This window comes from Panthera onca, chromosome C1 (assembly GCF_046562875.1).
Source record: "Panthera onca isolate mPanOnc1 chromosome C1, mPanOnc1 haplotype 2, whole genome shotgun sequence".
NCBI lineage: Eukaryota > Metazoa > Chordata > Mammalia > Carnivora > Felidae > Panthera > Panthera onca.
Window position 1 is genome coordinate 219,182,728 of NC_138346.1, and position 13,340 is coordinate 219,196,067.

The 13,340-nt window shown below is 56.8% G+C and overlaps 1 protein-coding gene across 2 annotated transcripts; it reads left to right on the forward strand.

The window, feature by feature from the left end:
- Positions 1 to 2,686: 2,686 nt before the first annotated feature.
- On the forward strand, positions 2,687 to 11,093 carry CC1H1orf174 (chromosome C1 C1orf174 homolog). 2 transcript variants are annotated; one of them, XM_078452520.2, is made up of 5 exons: positions 2,687 to 2,815; positions 8,696 to 8,806; positions 9,404 to 9,541; positions 9,643 to 10,101; positions 10,525 to 11,093. In XM_078452520.2, exons 1-5 carry the CDS (start codon positions 2,801 to 2,803, stop codon positions 10,633 to 10,635), a joined length of 834 nt encoding a protein of 277 aa, XP_078308646.2. In that variant the 5' UTR covers positions 2,687 to 2,800; the 3' UTR covers positions 10,636 to 11,093. The 2 variants fall into 2 exon arrangements, with proteins under 2 accessions (XP_078308646.2, XP_078308647.1); XM_078452521.1 differs by lacking the exon at positions 9,404 to 9,541.
- The last annotated feature ends 2,247 nt before the right edge of the window (positions 11,094 to 13,340 follow it).

A 13,340-nucleotide genomic window follows, 5' to 3' on the forward strand; every position in this document is an offset into this window, starting at 1 on the left:
GAAAAGAGCTAACTTGCCCCCGTCCTGAAGGAAAAGCAGAATGCTAAATAAAGCCATAATTAGGAAACTCAGGTTGTGGGCGGCAGGAGGACGGCTGGTAATGTCCCCCTCCCCCTGCGGACATGCAGTTTAAGCCGATTTGAGGTCTGAAGCATGGGATTAGCCCGGAAAGATAGGTGGGGGGCCGGGAGAGCAGGTTTTCCAGGAAGAAGGCAGAGCCCAGGCCGGGAGGGGGAGGGGATCTGCTGCACCCTGAGCGCCAGGAGGGGAGCAGCGTGAGCAGGGGAGGGTAAGGGGAGAGGGCAGCAGGCGCCCCACCTGCTACACGTTCATCCAACAAACATTCACTAAGCACCTACTATGTGCTGGGCCTTACAGGTCATACTAAGACCGGCTCTTGGGGTACGTGGGTGGCTCCATCGGGTAAGCTGCCGACTCTTGATTTCGGCTCAGGTCATGATTCCACAGTTTGTGAGTTGGAGTCCCACGTCGGGCTCTGTGCTGGCAGCACAGAGCCTGCTTGGAATTCTCTCTCTGCCCCTCCCCTGTTCTTTCTCTCTCTCTCTCTCTCTCTAAACAAATAAATAAACTTTAAAAAAAAAAAAACTTATTAAAAAATAAATAAATAAATAAATAAATAACATTAAAAAAAAATTATTTAAAAAAAAAGGACCAGCTCTTGATCCCAGAAGCAGTGGGGGAAGGAACAGAGAGCTTCAGTGGGGGTCAGGCCACCACTGGGAAGTGACCACCCCACTGCCGTGGGCAGCGTGGGCAGGAGGAGAAGGGGGTCCAGCCATGTGGCTGTGCAGGAATGGTCGCTGATTGGAAGCAGGGGCTGAGGGAGTGTCACCTATCCCGGGTGACCCTGGGTGTCAGGCTGGAGCAGCTGGGGGGCTGGAAACACCATTCACACAAACGTAGGGGAGGGGGCGCAGGGCATATTTGTGAACAGAGATGAAGCATCCCCCTCTGGGAGGCCGTGCTCAGAGGCACCAAGGGCTCAGGCCTCACCGAGTCGGGCACGCTCAAGCAGGGGTCCCGACATCAGCGGACACCACGATCCCCTTCGAGGCAAACGCTAGCTGGTGACAGTCAGCTCCTAGTTTATGAGAACCGGAGCTCTGAAGGACCCCAGAATAAAACCACTGAACCTAGTTTATCAGGAAACCAATTTCAGTGAAAATGAGACAGGTGTTTAACACGGTTCGGCCTTGGGTGTTTCTTCAACAGCTGGCAGTGGTTATATTAGTTTCCTTTTCAAATGGATTTTTCCTGCCAGTCCACACTTGTCTTCTCCCTTCCACGGAGACCACGGGAAACAGGCAGCCGGGTGGACAAGCACGTGTGAGCATGCGAGCGTGCCTGTGTGCACACCAACACTGCGTGTGCTTTCACTCACGGCCCAAAGCAGACCCCACATGAGGCCTAATCGAAGGGGCTCCGCCTAATTACCCAAAGATGCCTCTGCAAGGAGAAGGTAGTCTGAAAGGAGGGGAGAGCTGGCAGGATCCTTAAGTACCCTCACTTTTTATGCACTAAAAAGAGGCATCGAATGTATTTCCGGGCTTTGAGGGAGTCATTCCGCAGGAGCAGAGCACATTAGTGTTTCTGGAGGAGAATATGAATCACCCTCTGCTACAGAACAATGCACAGGGGACCCTCGAGCGGTACCTGAGGCCGAAGCACAACACAGGTCACTTTTCAACCTGTACAGTTTAACCGGAAGATCTAATCCTTCTGACAAAACTGCCTGGTTTAAATGTTCTCACCTGTAAACACATGATAATAAAGTAAACACCACTGTCATTGACTCGCAAAGCACACGTATGGCTGCTTCCGCCTTTGTGCCAGGACTCCGGGAAGCCAGTTCCGGAGGGGCACCAGCAAGCAGGGTTAGAGGACAGGGCTGGGCATCCCTCAGCCCCCAAAGGGGGTGGGGGGGTTGATGGGCTGGAGGACAGGGCTGGGCGTCCCTCAGCCCCCGGGGGGCCCACCGAGGCCTCTTCGAGGCACAGGTCCTAGAGCCCAGAGTTGGGGGCCTGGAGTGTTTAAAGGCAAGGCTGGATTTCATCTAACTTTAAAACTCTCAAAGGCAGACACTGGCTTTAATGCACAGTCCCTGAGCTGCCAAAAGCCAGGACGCCGGAGAGGGGAGAGGGCAGCGCCTTTGGGACCGTCACCGTGAGGCCAGGGCTGCAGAGAAGCGGGACTGAAAGGGCTGAACCCCGGGAGGTACGGCCGTCCGAGGGCCAGCTGCGATCCACCGGCGCCGGGGAGAGGCTCGAGGCTGGGGGCGCCGGGGTCCCTGCGGGCAGCTTAAGGGCAGAACCACGCAGGGCCTCGCCGGCCCACCTCCGAGATCCGGGGCTTCGCCAGCCCCCAGGCCGGGAGCACCCTAGCGCTGCCGGGCATTCACACGCCAGGGCAGGAACCCACCTCCCGGGCGAGGATGAAAGACACCGCCCCCTTGTGAACAACCACTTCCCGCCATGCCCCCAGACACGTGGCCGGGCGTCCGGGGGGGTGCCCCTCATAAACATGGCCGCCGCCCCGCTTAAATGGGGCCGCCACGAGGGTGCCCCTCACAAATATGGCCTCCGCCCCGCCCATTACGCCCAGCGCCGACTTTGTTGGGTCACATGCCGGAGGATGCCGGGCTGTGATTGGCCAAACTTCTGGTGCCGTCAGACGCCGGGCGCGGGCCGAGGGCCGCCGGGTCGCTGCTCCTCTGCGAAGCGTTAGGCCGGGACGCGGGGGTTCGGGCAGTGCTGGGGGCGGCAGCGCGCCGCTCACACTCATGAGGAGCCGGAAGGTGAGGCGCCGAGACCGGGCGGGAGCCGTGCCGGTGAGGCTGGGGCTCCCGCCACCCATTGTCTGGGGAGTTGAGGAGGCCGCGATATGCCCTGGGCCGGGGGCTGCCTCTGCTCGGGACTCCCTGCCCTCGCCCTCGGGTCTGAGGTCTGAGACCACGTCCGGGAGGGTTTCCAGATCACGACCCTGGGTGGGGGGCGGGTTTGGGGGTTACGCTTTTGGGTAGTGGGGGAGGGGGCTCCCACATTACAGCCCTGCGGCGGGGGGAGTCCTGGGTCACGCTTCTAGGTAGGGGCTCCCACATTACGGCCCCGTAGGCGGGCGCGGGTCCTGGGGCATGCTTCTGGGTAGGGGGGCTCCCAGATTACGACCCTGAGTCGGGGGGCAGGTCCTGGGTCAGCCTTCTGGGTAGCAGGCTGCCAGATTACGGCCGTGGGGGGGGGGGGAGGGAGGGGGGGACGGGGCGGGTCCTGGGTCAAGGTTCTGGGTAGGGGGCTCCCAGATTACTGCCCGAGTTGGAGAGAGGGGTACTGGGTCGCTCTTCAGGGTAGGGGGCTGCCAGACCACATCCCAGGAAAGGGGGCCTCCCTGTCCAGAACTGGTCTGGACCCCTGAGTACTGCTGCCGCCACCCAAGCCCTCTGTTCTTCAGCATGTGAGCTCAGCCTGGCCCCAGTCACCTCAGGTGCAGAGTGGGGTGGGAGGAGGCCACTGCAGAGGGGGAGAGGACTGACCCGGCACTGGTTCCTGGCACTCCGTACCTGGCGACGGACCGGGACACAGAGCACCCGGTGCCCAAGGAGCGGGCCCTTTTCCGGGCGGGGGGTGTGGGGGGGGCTGTCTTACCAGCCTGGCCTCTCTTTTGATGGAATCGTTTGGCCCACCTTTAAAGTTACTGGTCTGGTTGGATGCACGCATGCCATTTTAGTTTTGTTTTCTTTATGCACGTCTGTTATCGTTGTTCCTTGTGTAGATGGATGAAAATGAATGTTTTCTGGTGGGCATTTGTGTTTTCTTTCTAGCAGTTGCTCTAGGTTTCACCGTATGCATTGTAACTTAGTGGAATCGGCTTTGTGGTGTGTAAATGGGGTGACTGATCGGTCAGGGGCCCCCACATGTGGGGCGGCAGTGGCGTGGAAGCCAGTGGCCCGGGGTGTGAAAATTCACCTGAGGCCGAACCCAGGAGCTGGAAGGGGAACCCAGGAGCTGGAAGGGCAACCCAGGAGCTGGAAGGGCGCAGTGCAGGAGGGGCTGCTGGGAGGCAGTGGGCGGGGCTGCGGGAAGATGCGGAGGTGTGGCCACCAATGGGATTCTCCCTTTTCGGGACCTGTGCCGGTTGTAAGTAGCCCATTGGCCAGTTGGGGCCTATGGATATTTCCGGGGGCGGAGTCGCCTCGTGGGTCTGTTTTCAGACAGGTGGGCGCTGGCGCCCTTTCTGCACCCGGTTGCTCCAGATTTGTCGTGAGACATAAAAATGTACCTTTATTCCCTTCACCCACTTTCTTGGTATGTCGGGATACCTGTTATATCTATTAGTGTTAGAAACCCAACGACCTGTTCTGATCGTTTCTCCGTGTGTGGTCCTCTCGTTGCCCCAACAGTCCTGCCCCCACCCCCGTCCTTTGTGCTGTAACTGGCAAATAAGTCATATTCCTTTTTTCTTTTTTTTTAATGTTTTTATTTCTTTTTGAGACAGAGAAAGACAGAGCGTGAGCGGGGGAGGGGCAGAGAGAGAGGGAGACACAGAATCTGAAGCAGGCTCCGGGCTCCGAGCTGTCAGCACAGAGCCCGACGCGGGGCTGGAACTCACGGAGTGTGAGATCATGACCTGTGCTGAAGTCGGACGCTTAACCGACTGAGCCACCCAGGCACCCCAAAGCACATTCCTGTCTACGTTGTATAATGTTATTTCTACAACCGCTTATAAATCACCAAGAAAGGAGGCACCGTGCATGTACGCTGTCGGTAAGCATCGACAAAAAGGGCGCCCTCTTTCTGTGAACTTGAATTCCCGTCCGGGGCCACTTGCTGTCAGCCTGCAGAGCTCCCCCCAGTACCTCTGTCAAGAAACACGGGCAACATTCTCTCTGCTTATCCGGAAGTGTCTCTTTTGCTTTGATAGCTTTGCTAGATACAGGGTTCTTGGTTGGCACATTTCTTCTCGAAGAACTTTGACTATGTTTGACTATATCCATTGCCCCTGCTCAGTTAGCGGTGTGTTTGTTTATCGGGCTCCCCTGGTGTTTCCTCTGCCACTTTCAAGAGTTCTCTGGTCTTAGGCTTTCAGCATTTAAGCGGCGCCGTCTGTTTACACAGCTCTTTCCATTTCTCTTATTGGGAGTTTAGTTCCTGGACATTCCTGTGTGTGAAGGTGGTTGGTTTTTTTTTTGTTTTTGTTTTTTTTCAATAACTGGGAAGTTTCAGCCATTATTTCTCTGTGTATCTTTTCTCTCCTTCCCTCCCCTTCCTGGCACTCCCATTACACATATGTTGGTGCCCTTGATTGAGTCCCATCAAGTTTCAAAAAAGAAACTTCAAGAGTTTCTTGAAGACTCTTCATTTTTCTTCATTCTTTTTTCTCTCTCGTTTGACTTGCATGACCTTGGGTTTGCTTATTATTTCTTCTGCCAGTTCCCTCCAGTGAAGTGTTTATTTCAGTTCTTGTACTTTTTTACTACAGAATTTCCTTTTGGTTCCTTTTCATAATTTCTTTTTATCGTCATCATTCTGTATTGGATGCAACATTGTCAAATTTTTTATTCCTTAGCTGTGGTTCCTTTTAGCCTTTGGACATGTTCATCATGGCCACTTTGAAGGCTTTTTCTGATAAACTCCACCCCAGGCACCATCACAGGTTCTTGGAACGTTGCCAGCTCTTGTTCCGCTGTAGACATCTGCCTTCCTCTCGCACGTGCCATCATTTCTTGTTGAACCTGGACATAGTAGACAGTGCAGCAGTTCTGGGTACCTGTCTCCCACCCCCACAGACTATTGTTTATAGGCTTTTTATTTGGTGACTGGGTAGATTTCTTCTATGGGAGTCTTTTCCCCTCTCACCTGGGCAGCTGGGACGTGCCCCTGCCTGCCGGGCAGCCCGCATTCTCCCTGGGGTGGCTCTCATCCTCTCCTGCCCTGACCACACCTAGCTGTTAAGCTCCCAGTAAATGCCTGTTGATTGCTCAATTGTTTTCAGCAATAGCCTGGGGCATAAATTGCTCTGCCGATAATCCAGTCTAGCTGTGGCTTCTTTGAAGGCCTAGTTTCTGGGGTCAGTGTTGGATGTTTGTGCTGACCCCAGGAGGGCTCTTCCAGCTGCATTGTTCCCTGGTTGTCACCTGCAGACTCTCTGACCTAAAGTTTATCTTGATGTCTCTCTCTAACTGCCTTTCTCCACAACCTCTAGTGTTCTGGAGAGCCCCTTTACGCAAGAACTTTATCCACACTCCTTGCAAAAGAAGTCAATTCTGTAGGGAAGAGATTAAGAATTCTGATTAGGAACTCTGTTTTAAGTCTGTCCCTCCCCAGGCAAAATGTCTGCGTCAGTGCCTTCACTGATGTGACACCTCTGCCCCTGAGCTCTTGGAGGAAGGCTTGCCTCTCCTGGCCTGGACCCACCTCCTCCCAGCAGGGGCAAGGGTGGTGGGACCCGCCTCGCGCCTGGGAGCCCAGCGTCCTGGTGGCGGCGGTCTGGTGGCAGTCTGGAGCCCATACACCACTGAATTTCGTGGGTGGTCTTGAATAACATTCTTTTACCCTTTGCATGCCATAGGACCATTTCCAGAAGTCTTAAATGGTTTTCATACTTCTTGCCAGTTCGGTGGGGGTCAGCGGGGTTCCTTGTGCTGACCCGTTGGAGGTCAGTCTTGTCCTGCCCTTTTGGGAAACCACATTGTTGCCTGTGACATCCCAGTTTTTAACCACTCGCTTGGAAGGCAGAAGACCGACGACGGGAGGCCAAGCAGCTGTCCCAAGGCAGAAGAAACTGCCGGATCCCGCGTGGGAGCTGGCGCCTGGGGGGTGGCTCCACCCGCGACGAACCCGAAGCCAGCGTGATGCCGTGCCGGATGTGACGGCAGCTCCTGAGCATCGGCCTATACCCGCCAAGAAAGCCTCTGCAGGGGGCCCGGAAGTGAAGGTTAAGGAGCCTGCCTGGGGAGCCTGGAGCCCCCGCCTCAGAGGTGAAGCTGGAAGGCATCGGGAAGCACGCGGCTGCGCAGAAGGGCCTGAGCGCTTCGGCGGCACGGAGCCGGGACTGCTGCTCCCCGGTTCCGTCCTGGGGAGCGGGCGGCTCCTGGAGCTCATGTCGGGGAGAGCCGTGCGTGATGAAGCAGGGTGAGGAGGACTTTGAGGCCACGCATCCCTGTGTAACCTCACACAGGCCCCTCACCGGAGCCGCCATCCTCTCAAAGAGGAGGCTGTTCAGGCCCCAAGCACAGCACGTGGCTAGCTACATCAGCACTCGGTGATAGCGGCAGCCATCCTCAAGGCCAGTCGTGTCCCTCAGCCAGCACCGAGCACAGTCACAAGGGGGAGTGGCGGGAGCAGGACTCGCAGGGGAAGAGAGGACAGTTGGTGGCCTGGGACTAAGGCGGCCGTTCCCTCCTGGGAGGTAGGAGGACTTCAGGGCAGGGAGGAGGGGCGTGCTGGAACCGCTGCAGACTCCCCCACAAGTGGCTGTGAGCCCAGACCCTGCTGCACCCACCCGGCAGGCCCTTCACCTGGCCTGGAGCGCCGTGTCCCCGCTGTGCGCACAGGCCACGGCCTTTCCTTTTCCTTCCATCCTGAATGCCGTATGGGACAACCCAGTATCTCACGGCCTGGGTGAGCCGCCACCTCCAGGGGCCTCTGGAGACCTCCAGGGCTGCAGATGGGGATGGGTGGGACGCCATTGCAGATTTCTAAACTCGCAGTCTCCTTTTTGATTGGTTTCCTCTTCCTTCCCCCGGCCCCTTGGCCCCCAGCCCCTGCCCTTCCACCTGCGTGCCGGCCCACCCTTGCTCACCACGTGCACTTGGTATCCATTCCAGAACAGAATAAGGAATTCGTGGAAAAATGGGGGAGGGATGCCTGCGTGGCTCAGTCGGTTAAGCGAACAACTCTTGATTTCAGCTCAGGTCACGACCTCACGGTTTGTGAGTTCAAGCCCCACATCAGGTTCTGTGCTGATGGCTCAGAGTCTGCTTGGGATTTCCTGTCTTCCCTCTGCCTCTCCTCCGTGCGTGTGCACCGCTCTCAAAAATAAATATTTATTTAAAAAGAGAAAAAGCGTGGAATTCAGATAAATCTGTAGTTTAGTGAACAGGGGTGAGCCAATGCTAACTTTTCCATTTTGCCAGACGTACCGTGGGTTATAAGTTTTACTTTTTCATTAATTCTTTTCTTGCATTAGAAGACTTGCATTCGGAGTAAACTGGCGGCAGACCGTGTTAAGATTAGTCCAAAGTCAACTGCTTTAAACCAGTAGAACTGGGACTGTTTCCACCTGTAATTTGAGGGAGGGAGCGATGGGGGTGGGGATGCCTTTTTGTTTTTTCATATTACCTTTTATCAGGAACTCAGATACCATGTAAAAGTTCAAGAACCTTCTGAGAAGGCTGCTTCTAAACGTTTGCAGCTAGCTTAGTATCTGTTAACCTACAAATGGAGGTATAAGGTGACGGGGACAGACTGTCCCCAAGCTTCTGAGGCCGTTGGAAAGAGTAGGTCTGCATCTTCAGTCCAAGACAGTTTAGTTTGAATTTGCACAAGGCCACAGAGGACTTTCCAGAAAGGTGAAGAGGGGGGTGGGAAGGACTCAACAGGGTTTTCTTCGGTTAGGAAGTCGCTGTGTCCGGGCTCGCGTCTCACAAGAGCGTTTTCTGACGCCTTGGGTCCTGGTCTAGCTCACAGGTGAAGTGCGGTCTTCGGTGCGCCTGAGAGCCCGCCGTCGCTCAGCCAGGTTGGCCTCTGCTCGGGAAGCCAGCATCGCCACGTCTGCCAGGACGGTATGTCAGGTGAGTCTCGGGAACACAGAGCTGCCGGGTCTCGACCGGTGTGGCCATTTGTATGCGAAATGTTCGCCCTGAGATGGGTCGTGTTAGAACAGTGTCGTGGTGCTTCGGTCCCAGAGGAGAGAACCGTGTAGCTGCTTTCAGAGGAAGGTGCGCTCTGCAGCCCAGGGCCGTGCTTTCGGAGCGTTCGCCCGTCCACGGGCAGGGGTGTCTCAGACTCCGACTCACCGTGCACCGTTGCTGGTCATTCCTTGCCGCCTTTTGCGTGGTGTCGGCTGCCATGGCGCCACGCTTCTTTAGCCCTGACCGCTTCGGGAGAGAGCTTTGCCTCTGTCTGTGCCGAGCGATCCTAGCCCACGAAGTTGCTGTAAGCTCGACCTGCCTCGGGCCGCGCTCCGGGGTCTGGTTGGGACTTGGGTTTTACACCAACAACTAGCGTAGAGTTTCAGTGGCCTACGCGGCTTTAAAGACTGCGGTCCATTTAGTAAATCCTGGCTGTGCACCTGCTCGGGGTCACAGAACAGCTTCCGTCCGAGCAGAGATGTGTGCGACCCGGAGTCCCGCGCTGTAACTACGATACGGTGGTTTGTGCTTCCGAAGGTGCCTCAGGAAGTAGAAGGCCCCGGTGGGTGTGTGTCTAGATTCTTCCCCAACCGCCAGTTTACATCGTGTCCCTCCAAGGGAGACAGTGACGTGACCCCATCGTGCAAGTTGTGGCAACGACGTCTCTTGCTGAAGGTGTGAGGAGGGCTCGCCCCCGGGACGGAGGCCTCCTGACTCGCCGTCCGCCTCACAATCCTACACGCGTCCGGTTCTCTCACACACTTTTCTCTCCGCAGACTTCCTCATCACACAAAGCCGCCGACAGGCGAACTTCCAAGAAGTTCAAGTATGACAAAGGTCATCTTGTGAAATCAGAATTACAGAAACGAGTCCCCAAGAGCGATAGTGCTGCTCTGCCCAAGATACCACCCGAGCGCCCCTGTGACAGGGACCCTCTGGGGTTTGCCGAAGACCCCACGGCGCCTCCAGGAAGGGGAGCTGGTCCCCCGACAGAGCCGGCGGCCACGGGCGGCCCCCTCGGGCATGGCACCGCCGTGGGCGACACTCGCCCCGCAGAGACTGAAGACGGCCTGTCCCCGCCGGCACACGGGCCCCTCACGGGAGAGGACCCCCACGGCAGCCGCACCGCACGGGGCGGGGCGGCACTGCAGACGGATGACAGCGTCTTTCTGGACGAGGACAGCAACCAGCCGATGCCGGTGGGCCGGTTCTTCGGGAACGTGGAGCTCATGCAGGTAAGACTGGCGCCTCCGTGGCTGCCCCCGCGCGGGGCGCGCGCTTGGCCGGCTCTGCACTCCTTGCACGTGGCACTGCCTCGGGGACAGGCTCCGGTCCCCACGAGCAGACAGACAGTCACTAAGTGGGCGCGCCCCTTCCCCATCCTCAGCGGGAGATGGTTGCCAGGGCACAGCTGCTTCCGGGAGGCCTCCTTCCCGCTCGGCCCTCGGGTGGGGGCGGGGGGCCTGGCAGGTGACTCTGGGCCTCCCCGCTCGCTCACGGGTGGGAAGCGACTGCCCACACTTGCGGGGCGTCCTCTTCCGTTTAACCCTTGCGTCCCCCACGTCAGCCGGGGGGGGGGGGGGGGGACAAGTCCTCGCCCAAGAGCCGACAGGTGCGGTGGGCCGGCGGTGGCTGAGGGAGTGTTTCCTTCCCCCAAGGACCTTCCCCCGGCGTCTTCGTCTTGTCCTTCAATGAGCAGACGAGAATTCAGGAAGATGCATTTCAGAGCCAAAGACGACGAAGATGATGATGATGGTGCAGAAGTGTAGAGAACAAAACACGAATTTGACAGTCAGTGGTAGTCTGACGGTTGAGCAAGTTCTGGGATTCACACGACCTTATCTCCCAAGAAAACGTGTCCTTCACCACACGTTGAAGCTGACCCACGAACGCCCTAGTGCAGAACGCCAGATACCTGCAGCATGGACACGTGTGACCCAGAACGTTCTCCGAGATCGTGCGGTTTCTGATATCCGTGTAGGCGGACGAGGGCTTGAGTCCCCTGAGGGGGCCGGGAGATCTTTCTAAAGAAAACTGCTCACTTAAGCTCTTTAGTTTTGATAACACATGCGTTTATTTTCCATTATCAAAATTTGATCATTCTCATGATTGAGTCAGTGCCAGTTCTTAAAGAACTCTCCTTCTATTTCTGTACATGAAGCTAATGTTTACCTTGGGAATTTTGCAAAACACATACGACTAAGAAATAAAATATATTTTGGAAGTATTTTTAAAGAGTCTCGTGTTCCTAAAACTCCATGCTTGTCTACAATATTTGAGAGTCAAGTGGGGAAAACGAATCCTTTCCCGCCTGTATTTGTTAAGGCTGGGTCAGCCTTCGTACCTGCTCCCTGGGTTGTGGGCAGAAGTGAGGCCCGAGAGTTGAGAGCTGAGGCTGTGCCCTTGAAGGGAGAGGGCCCCTCTGTGTAGACTGAGGGGTTCCTGAGACAGCGGCGCTCAGCACAGTCCTCGCCCCGTGCAGTGCGGTTACAGAGCGGGTGGGCAGGTGAGGAACACCCACGAGGGATCCCCACGACTGATCGAGGGAAGCTGCCTGCGATTCAGGAAGACTGGGATTTTCTTGAGGAGCATCACAGGCTGTTCTTCAGCTGCGGTCGTCCCCCTCATCCGCGGGGTCGGAAGCAAATGTCCCCCCTGTGACGCAAGGTCAGAAGGTTGGAAGTAGCCCAACTCCGTGTCACCTGCCCGCATCATCGACCTCCTTCATCCCAGCACACAGGCATTTGTCATGAGTGCGGGACGGCACATTGTCGTGACCGCTCTGCTTTACTGTTGGTTCCTTCCTGTGCCCGATGCAAGGTTCAACTTTATCACAGGTGCGCGTACAGGAGAGAACTTGGCACGTAGCCGGTTCGGGACCACCTCTGCTTCAGACATCCACTGGGGGTCTTGGAAGGAACCCCCTGCCGATAAGCGGGGGCGGGGCGCCCCAGTAACAGGAGCTCAGTCCTGACAGCAGCTACATTTAACCATATTACAATGTCCTGTGAGGCACGGAAGGATCTCACGTGAAAGATCATTCGGGGCAGGTAGGTCGCCGAGTTGCCCTATAAGCTTTTCGAGCCCCTCCAACACCCACCCGAGACACTGCCCAATGTGACCATTAGCAGCTGTGACCACCGACTGGATAATTTTGTGGTTTATTGATCAACAAACTACTTAATAACTTGAAATTGTTGCTTATAAAGGCATTTTGACAGCAGCCAGGGAAAACAACTAACTAGTTGGGGTTACTGCAGAATTAACTAGTGATCACAGCACCTGAGTTAGTGGTGAACAACTGCGTCAGATGCCAGGAGTCTCTGTCCTATGTACCGGCCTCTGGGAGAAGCATCGGCCTGACCTGCAGAAGAGCCTTGCTATCACGTTCCCACCAAAATGCAGAACGAAACCGAGCATGCGCCTGGGGGCCCCACCCCTGCTCCCACCGCGTGGCCTACTGGGGTGGCGAGCGGGCCAGAGACGGTTACTCCCAGGTGAGGGGTACTGCAAGAAGCAAGCAGGCGTCCCCTGCAGGGACGGCACAGACAGCATGGAGCTGGGGGAAACCGTGCTGTGCTCACGTGCTGCGGGACCAAGCATTGGGCTGAGGCCCGTTGGGGATGACCTTAGCAGTACAAAAGGAATGCAGACTAAGCCCTGGGGACAAAATAAAGTTTCAGAAGGCATAGCGAAATACACGTTAGAATTACTTGTGACCTAGCAGGCCCTGTGACTGTGAATTTTTAGGAACCATCTCTACTTACTGGTCTTCACAAAGTGCTGCCCAAGTGGTTGGCTGAGCAGCAGAAGCATTCCACGCTGTCTTAAACGCCCGCTGCACAGGGACCTCCCACGGGCCTCAGGCTGGACGATCCCCACAACTGCTAGGACTCAGGAAAGGATATACTCCCAGTCCCCGTTTATCGCGGGAAGGACGCTTGGGGCAAAGTGCAGAGGCCTCGAGCTGGTGGCGGAGACCTGGCTTCCCTCTCCAGCCAGATGTGGGGCAGTGCCTGTGAGGGCTGCCGACCCGGGAAGCTCACCCAGACCTTGGGGCCGCCCAGGGTCTTGTTGGGGTCACACGAGCTTGGAATGCCCACCCGAGGGACCTCGGACTTGGACCCCAGCCCGGCCCAGGGCACTGGCTGGTGACAGACACCCCCAGGGCGGGGTGTTCCTGGAGCCTCAGGCAGGCTGGAGACCGGCCTGTCCTGGCAATGGGCACTCGGGGCCCCTTCCTAAATTGCTTCAAGGGCTTCCTAGAGTGTTGGGGTTGAAATGCCCCCTTTCCAGGCCTCGCCTCACCAGAGCCCTTGTGCCTTGCTCACACTGGTCCAAGGGCCTCCACTGCGGACCCTTCACCTCATCCCTCCCCCCTGGCTCTGCACGCCGACTCCCTCCCTGGGCCTCCCTGCCCTCGCTCTCCAGCCAGCTCCCTCTGCCCCTCAGCTGCCATCAGAGGCTGACTGCT

What these genes read in the sequence shown, in the direction of transcription:
- CC1H1orf174 (XM_078452520.2), top strand. An exon ending in AACGACGTCTCTTGCTGAAG is followed by an intron (nt 9,542 to 9,642) that starts GTGTGAGGAGGG and finishes TTCTCTCCGCAG; the next exon opens with ACTTCCTCATCACACAAAGC. An exon ending in GGAACGTGGAGCTCATGCAG is followed by an intron (nt 10,102 to 10,524) that starts GTAAGACTGGCG and finishes CCTTCCCCCAAG; the next exon opens with GACCTTCCCCCGGCGTCTTC.